Below are 7,878 nucleotides of genomic sequence, written 5' to 3'. Positions count from 1 at the left end.
TCATTCTGTAATCTGCTTCCTCCCCACACTGGTGATGCTTTAGCTAGTAAAATCCATGAGTGTTTGAAAGAGTGGGGCATCGAGAAAAAAGTGTTTACTCTGACTCTGGATAATGCTACATCTAACAACTGTATGGAAGAAATTCTGAAGGACATGCTGAATTTAGATGATAATCTGTTGTGTAAAGGGGAGTTTTTTCATGTTCGTTGCTGCGCACACATCTTAAACCTTATAGTACAAGATGGTTTAAGTGTTATTGGCGGTGCATTGTCCAAGATCAGAGAGACTGTGAAGTATTTTAAGGCTTCGGTTGCTAGAAGAATAGCGCTTGCAGAGTGTGTAGAAGGTAATGACGAAGTGGTTATGTCATTGGATGTTCAGCATAGATGGAACTCGACCTACTTGATGCTTGAGAAAGCCTTGAAGTACGAGCGTGCTTTAAATAGGTTTAAAGTACTTGACAAAGCCTACAAGCATTGCCCTTCTAGTCAAGAATGGAAGAGGGCAAAGATTATCCATGAGATTTTGATGCCCTTTTACTGTATTACCACTCTGATGTCCGGGACAAGCTACTCAACATCGAACTTAAAATTTTGGACATATTTGGAAGATTCAATGTCTATTGGAAGTGAACAGGGACAATGATGACAGTGTCATTCAAGATATGATCTCTAAGATGAGAAAAAAGTTTGATAAGTATTGGGAGCAATATAGTGTCATTCTTGCAGTGGGTGCTGTATTGGATCCTAGGATGAAGTTCAGGCTTTTGAAGCGTTGCTATGATGAACTTGATCCATTCACTTCAGAAGGAAAAATAAAACAGCTTAAGGAAAAGCTTTATGAGCTCTTTGAAGAATACAGGAAAAAGTTTCCTTTGACTCCTGTTGTGAGTTCTTCAAGAGTTGATTCCCGTGTTTCAAAACGAGGAGGAGGGAGCTTGGGCGTGCAAGATGTAAGTTTTTTGTTCCATCCTCTGTTTAATATGTCTCGTTGGTTCTAGTGTTGTGTTTATCTCATTTGAAATGATTTGACGATGCAGGATTTGTTTGACTTGGATGATGTTCCTGATTATATGGAAGAAGGGAAGTCTTCTTTAGATATGTATCTGGAAGATCCTAAGCTAGATATGAGGAATCATCCTAATCTGAACGTTTTGCATTATTGGAAGGAAAATAGAAATCGTTTTGGTGCACTCACTTACATGGCAATGGACATCCTTAGCATCCCCATTACCACCGTAGCATCTGAATATTCATTTAGTATTGGTTCTCGTATGATAGACAAATATAGGAGCAGGTTGTTGCCTAGTAACGTCGAAGCTCTGTTGTGTACTCGTTCGTGGATACATGGTTACACGCTTGATGATGAAGGTATATATATTTTTGTCTTATAATAATAACGTCGAAGCTCTATATGTATATGTGTATAAAAGTTTAATACTATTATCTTGTGAAATTGTAGATGATAATGGCGAAGGTGAAACGGTGGTTATTAGACCGGGTCCAAATGATGTGGAAGAAGCGGTCACACATGCACCAAAGGAGTAAGTCTCGCACTAGACTTAAGAAAGATGATACTATGTTTCTTATCAGACATTAGACTCAAAAAAATGAACTGAAACCAGACTCCACTTTGAAATTGTGTTTGTTGGATTGGTTCATAGCTTCTGGTTTTAATTAAGCATTCTCGAGGCTTGAAGATTGCAGTTTGCTTGAACTCTACTTCTTGAATATTTTACAGGAGGATTTCCACAAGAAAGTAAAGACAAAAACAGGAGAGGACATGATTAAGTATCAGCCTGAAGATATCAGAGTCTTGTCATTTTTCTTTTGTTGAAAACTACGAGAGTATGACAAATGATATGGTTACGTACTGCTGCTTTAATTTTTCTTTGCGTTCATGTTTATAGAACCATTCTCGATCGGAGACTACCATGAAAACTTTTTGCTTTTCTTATATATAAACATATCATTTTATATTTTGTTGGAGTTTGAATTATTATATTAAATATATTGTGCTCAAATATTTTGATGAGTTATACTATATAATTTGTTAATTTCTGATTAGTATTTTTTGTTATTAAATCTTAGTAAGTTATATGGTAATTTTATTGTGATATAATAAATATATGTAAATTATGTTTATTAATAGCATTTTTAATGGGTCAACCCATTAAAACCACTAACTCATTAATTTATATGGGTTGTGGTTTAATCCAAACCATTTAGCTAATGGGCTGGATTAACCCATGATCCAGAAACTGCTTAAACCATTTGGGTTTGGATTGGTTTGGTTTGGTTTATCCATTTTGACATATATACTCACATATATAAATGTTTATAAAATAAATAATATTATAATAATTAATTGATATTTTACTTATAAATTGAAATTATTGTATAGTTTATAATGATTTATATCATTTAATTAGATATATGATTTTAGTTCTGAATATATCTAGTCGGTTTGATTTTTGGTTCGGATTTAGGTTTCAGATATTATTTAGGACCTTCCAATATGTTTAGGGGTATTTCATTTTTTGGATCCTAAATACCCGAACCAACCCAAAAAATCTATATACTTTAGCACTATGAACGTATATGTGACAAAATGTGATCTGCAAGAACTTAATGTGATTTGTTGTCTGTGATTAATCATAAACATAAATATTTAATTAAAAAGAAGGGAAATGAAATATATAAGAATGCATCATCATAGTGAAAGAAAAAGGAATAAAATTCAGATTTTTTTTGAAAATGTCCACAACGATAACCGATTAAACTAAAAGCGACATATTTTTTCAATCTTTATACTATAATTAATCATGGTAAGAACTAACTTGACTGCGGCAAGTATGAAACTGATTTATCAACTAATATTATAGATATATTTTAATAATGTTGTCAATCGCTAGTATATACTCTCTGTTTCATTTTAATTGATGTTTTAGAAATATTTTTTATTTCAGATTAGATAATTTTTTGAAATTTTTTGCAAGAACTTAATGCGATTTGTTGTTTGTGATTAATCATAAACATAAATATTCAATTTAGTTAAAAAATAATGGAAAGGATATATATAAGAATGCATTATCATACTGAAAGCAAAAGGAATAAAATTGAGAAAACTTTTTGAAAAAGTCCAAAACGATAACCGATTAAACTAAAAGCAGACATATTTTGTTCACTCTTTATACTGTAAGTATAGAATTCTTTTGAAATTATTCAAACTTGAACACAAGGTGGCATGTTTTAGAAGTCTTGAGCACACCATCCAATTTTTTGCGCGTCCTACATCTCTGTTTCAACTTGTCAAGCTGGCCCGGTTCAATGGGATCTGTAGTGAAAGTTGCATTCTTCAACCCTCGTGCATTCTTTAGGATATATGTAGCCACTTCTTCTTCCTTTTCTCTTTTCCAATCGTATCCTTCTCCACACAAATGTCTCTAGATGTGACAACAAACATTCAGGAACACATTTTGGCTTATTCCATTCCCAGCCGAGCACATGATAATCAGGATTACTCATATATATCTGTATCCAAAGAGAAAAGAGGAGTAATCGATGTATATAAATACTAGACCATTACAAATAGCTAGCTGAATAATAAAAAAGAAAATGTCTTACACCAACGAGCTTCAAGACTTGTAGTTTAGGTGAACGTTCGAGCATCCAAGTAAGTAGATCATACCAGCCTGGTTCATGCGTATATATCTGTAGATATACCAGTTGATAGAAGATACATCCAGTAGGAGGATATATAGTCTATCCATGAGACGAAATTAAAAACATATACAAACAATGAAATAACCAAAAACAATTAAAGTGGAAATATAAAAAAGTTACCTCCGAAGTTGATACATTCAAGACAAGACATCTGACTGAAACGATAGATTCACTGATTACATTAGTAACTCTGCCAATATATGCCTCCACCAGCTCCGGTGCATTCAGTGAAAACTGTTGACATTCTAACCCTCCAATCTCTAAGTATTTCAGAGAAGGAACATCTATCACATATCAAATAAACTCGTCATCATCATTGTCATCATAAATCCTTAATATCTGCAAAGAAGGGACTTTGATTGTGAATAAGTTCACATTATAATCGTATGATCGTTCCACAATGAGTTCTTCAAGTCTAGGACAGCTAGATAAAAGGTTACAAATAGATTCATCGTTTGTGTAGAACGTTTGAATAAGACGTAGCGTTTTTAGAGACTTCATTGAACCGGGTGCAGGGAGATCTACACGAATTAGACTCCCGAGTTCCAAAGTCTCTAGTGTATCACAAGTACACAAGCAACTCGGAAATACGAATTCGTAGACCTCGAATGGCTCGATGAGGAATTCGAGTACCAGTGTACGCAAATTTAGAGCAAACGCAGTTTTAATCCAATGTACAACATCTACTGCATCAGCTTTATCTGATCCGAAGCCGAGTTGAAAACTCTCTAGAACCTTAGGTTCATATGAAACGAGAGACTTGTGAACAGTCTCTGAAAATGTTTGGTGTTCACTCTGGTAATCCTCAGAATTATATTTGAGTTTTGGCACCGACTTCCAACGAGACTTCCATTCTTTAGACAAGACACTCGTTGACACGACATTTTTTATTGGAACTAAAGAAAGGATTTTCAGAATCAAATCTTCAGGCAACTGACTGATCTTGTCCTCAGCCATGATACCTCTCTTTGGAAAACTTTATACTGCAAAAAAAAGGTCAGAGAAAAATATAAGCGTTTCAGTTGGTATCAGAATTCACAACTCTTTTAAACAAAGAAATATACCCTTTTCAGTTGCTGTTGATAGTAAAATCCTTAATGCACTGCTATTTGAAGATATTTTTGCCCAAATTTGTTTGCACAAATCAAATCTCAAAAGCCCCTAAATATTAAGGGGGGCTTATTGGACCCGTGATTTGAGAGAATTCTAGAATTTTTCTAAATCCCTCCTTATCCCCTATATATTAAGGAGAAGCATTTTTAAGGCTTTCCTTAAACGATTTTGGTGAGAATGCATGAGAAGGCTCGGATCCACGTGTCATTCTGTGAGGGAGTTTAAGAAAAACGGATCATTTAATTCTTTGCTTTGTTTCCTTATTTGGTTCCATAAGAAGAAACGTAACCAATTTTTTTTTTCATTCATGCGAAACACTTTGAAGCATTACCTCTCGACAATTCAAGGATCCGAGTCATTGTTCTCTCCCTGAGAGTCTTGCCGTCTTCTGTCGCGTCGTCTTGACTTCGAGATCGATGAGGCAGCCCTTAGCGTAGACGAGGATGACAACAGTTAGGGAGAACATACAACTGGCTTGAACTTCAGTTGCGAAGGCGAAATCGGATGAGTTTGCCGTTTGTAAACAGGGAGAGCTAAGGGACGAGCAAACAAGTTGAGCTAAGGGAGAGATAAGGGACGAGCAAACATCAATCCCGAGTATATTATATAAGTTGCGTTAAGGGACGAGCAAAGTTGTTTTTTTTGCAGCCATAACACGTTTACGTGATACCTTAATCATCCTAAAGATCATGAAAGAACATCTGATTCTCACCATGTTGACCTAATACAAAAGCCTTAAACCCCTAAGACGCACACGAGCTCTCAAACGAAACCCCAAACAGTAGAAGCTCCCAGAAGGCAGCCCGAAATCCGATTTTGAAACACGTGAGAGAAAGAGTGGGGGGGGGGGGAGAAGCGTACTCTCGCGGGTGATTTTCCTGAAACTCTTGTGATCTCCGCCATTTGAGTACGATCAAGAGTCGGAGAAAGACATGGCGTATGTGAAAATTATGGTCGAGCCGAATGTAAATCGAATCGGGATAAGAGATTCGGAGAAGATAATTATGAAGATCTTAGATCGAAAGAAAAGGGGGAGAATCTAGGGTTTACTTGGTGATGAAGAGAAACGTAAAAAGAAAGAAACTTGGTGCTTCTAGATTTATCGCGTCGGCTGAGCCCACGATTTTTTAAAATTTGAACAAGTTTTCTCAGCGACGTGTGTGAGTCAAACTTAGGGACACAAGAATTGTTAATTTATTAGGTCAACATGGTGAGAATCAGATGTTGTTTCATAGACTTATCAAAACTTTATGTATGGAACGTTAAGCAGAAGTCAAACATAAAACAAAAGAGAACTTCTATAATTAAGATATAGTGGCATAACTAAAAAGGATCGATCTCTTTCATGTATCTACTATGGACAAAAGTTACAAGGTCTGAGGTCTTTAAAGAGAGAGAGAATTGCAGTATTTTTTAAGCCAAAAAAAGAGACGAGGAGTTCACATTTAACGTTGGTCAGCCATGTTTAATTTAAGTAAGACAACTTGCTTAGATAAAGCAAAATAGAGATAGTCATAAACATTTACAATTGGAACGTAAAACAAAGATGCTCAGTACACACTGACCATTTTTCATCGTTGCTGTTTTCCGTTTATCATGAATTCCGTAGAAAACACCATCACACCTATTCAATCTACATCATTCTGTATAGAGTTTCTTTCTATTCCCTTGCATGGCCAATGGTGTATTACGATATTTGTTACAATAATGGCCATTCCGTAGAAGGTATCAATGGAAGTTCAGATGGTGTATTTTGATATTTGTTATTGAAACCTTTGATATATATATTAAATGGAGGTTCGACCGATAAGAATATGCGTAGCGACTATATATAATTTTGTTACATTCTTATGATAAACCCTGAACACATTATTGTATAAGGATGATTCATATTTGATCTCCAATAGATGTGTATGTGTATGTGTATGATCAGCTTCATAGTTCAGAGATCTACCATTATTAGATTATAGTTTAAATGTTATATTAATAAGATATTTACTATTTGTTTATTAAAAAAATTTAACCATGCATTATATCTAAAGTGACGCATTATACACAACATAAGTTATAAAGCTTGGTCCACAAGTTTTGTCAATCAGTAATAAAAAAAAAGAATATATCGACTATCAATGTAGGTTCCTTATAAAATAGCATATTTAACATATTTTGCAAAGTAATTAGTATCTTCTTTCCTAATTAAAAAATCTGTAATATTCTAACCTAATGTTTAGAGAAGAGTATATATTAAACCTGCATCTCTTAATTTCCACCGCAATACCAAACACCCGAGAGTTTTGATCATAAAGAAGATGGCAGCAGTTTTTTGACCACATTACCGAATTGAAACCTTGCAAAAGGACGTAGAAAATTAGGTCAAGATCATTTGTCTATGGAGACGATACTCCGCAAGAGGTATTGAGAGTATTGAGATGGTGTTAGTCGATTCAAGTGTAAGTTTATTTTTCTGAGGCTTTATTCCAATCTAAAAATTATTGTTATAAAACAAATGATGCTCAGACATAGATATATTTTTCAGGGCGATAATATTCATGCGACTGTTAAAAATACTTGGTTACTCATTTTGAACCACTCCTCCAAGAAGATAACTCGAATATAATGATTAATTTTTCACTTTCTCAAGCATGCGGCTCCTATCGATCAACAAAACATCCTTATAAAATTTGGTTCAAACCCACAACTCGGGTTTGGTTTTGTGACAATTTGTCATTCAGATTGACTGTTTTCCAGCATGTCAATTTTCATGAAATCTTAGCTGGTAGTCTGAGCCCTGAATATTTGGTCGGTGATTTTTTTATATTTTAAATCAAGTTATTTTATATTTTTGATTCCTATTTAACGAACCTATTTTATAGATATTATCGGTTAGGTTGTGGAGGTTAGTCCTGCTGAAATCGTGTCTCTTAATGGGAAGAACACGGAAAAGATTTCCTGTGAAATAAAATATGAAGAGTAAGTTATACTTTTTGTTATCTCAACCGTATTATATGTATTTTCACATACTTATCACCACAACCTTTTA

The 7,878-nt window shown here is 34.6% G+C and overlaps 1 protein-coding gene and 1 pseudogene across 1 annotated transcript; one reads left to right on the top strand and one right to left on the bottom strand.

Moving 5' to 3' along the window:
* The first annotated feature begins 38 nt into the window (after positions 1-38).
* Positions 39-2,025, top strand: LOC130506996 (zinc finger BED domain-containing protein DAYSLEEPER-like). The gene is made up of 4 exons (XM_057001697.1): positions 39-952; positions 1,040-1,370; positions 1,462-1,543; positions 1,741-2,025. The coding sequence occupies exons 1-4, from the start codon at positions 665-667 to the stop codon at positions 1,760-1,762; spliced, it is 723 nt and encodes a 240-aa protein (XP_056857677.1). The 5' UTR covers positions 39-664; the 3' UTR covers positions 1,763-2,025.
* A 1,017-nt stretch (positions 2,026-3,042) lies between these two features.
* Positions 3,043-4,821, bottom strand: LOC130506995 (F-box/FBD/LRR-repeat protein At3g52680-like; annotated as a pseudogene).
* Positions 4,822-7,878: the final 3,057 nt, after the last annotated feature.

The sequence above is a fragment of the Raphanus sativus genome, unplaced genomic scaffold (assembly GCF_000801105.2).
Source record: "Raphanus sativus cultivar WK10039 unplaced genomic scaffold, ASM80110v3 Scaffold3877, whole genome shotgun sequence".
Taxonomy (NCBI): domain Eukaryota; kingdom Viridiplantae; phylum Streptophyta; class Magnoliopsida; order Brassicales; family Brassicaceae; genus Raphanus; species Raphanus sativus.
The sequence above is the reverse complement of the archived record's forward strand: the minus strand, read 5'-3'. Positions and strand labels throughout refer to the sequence as shown.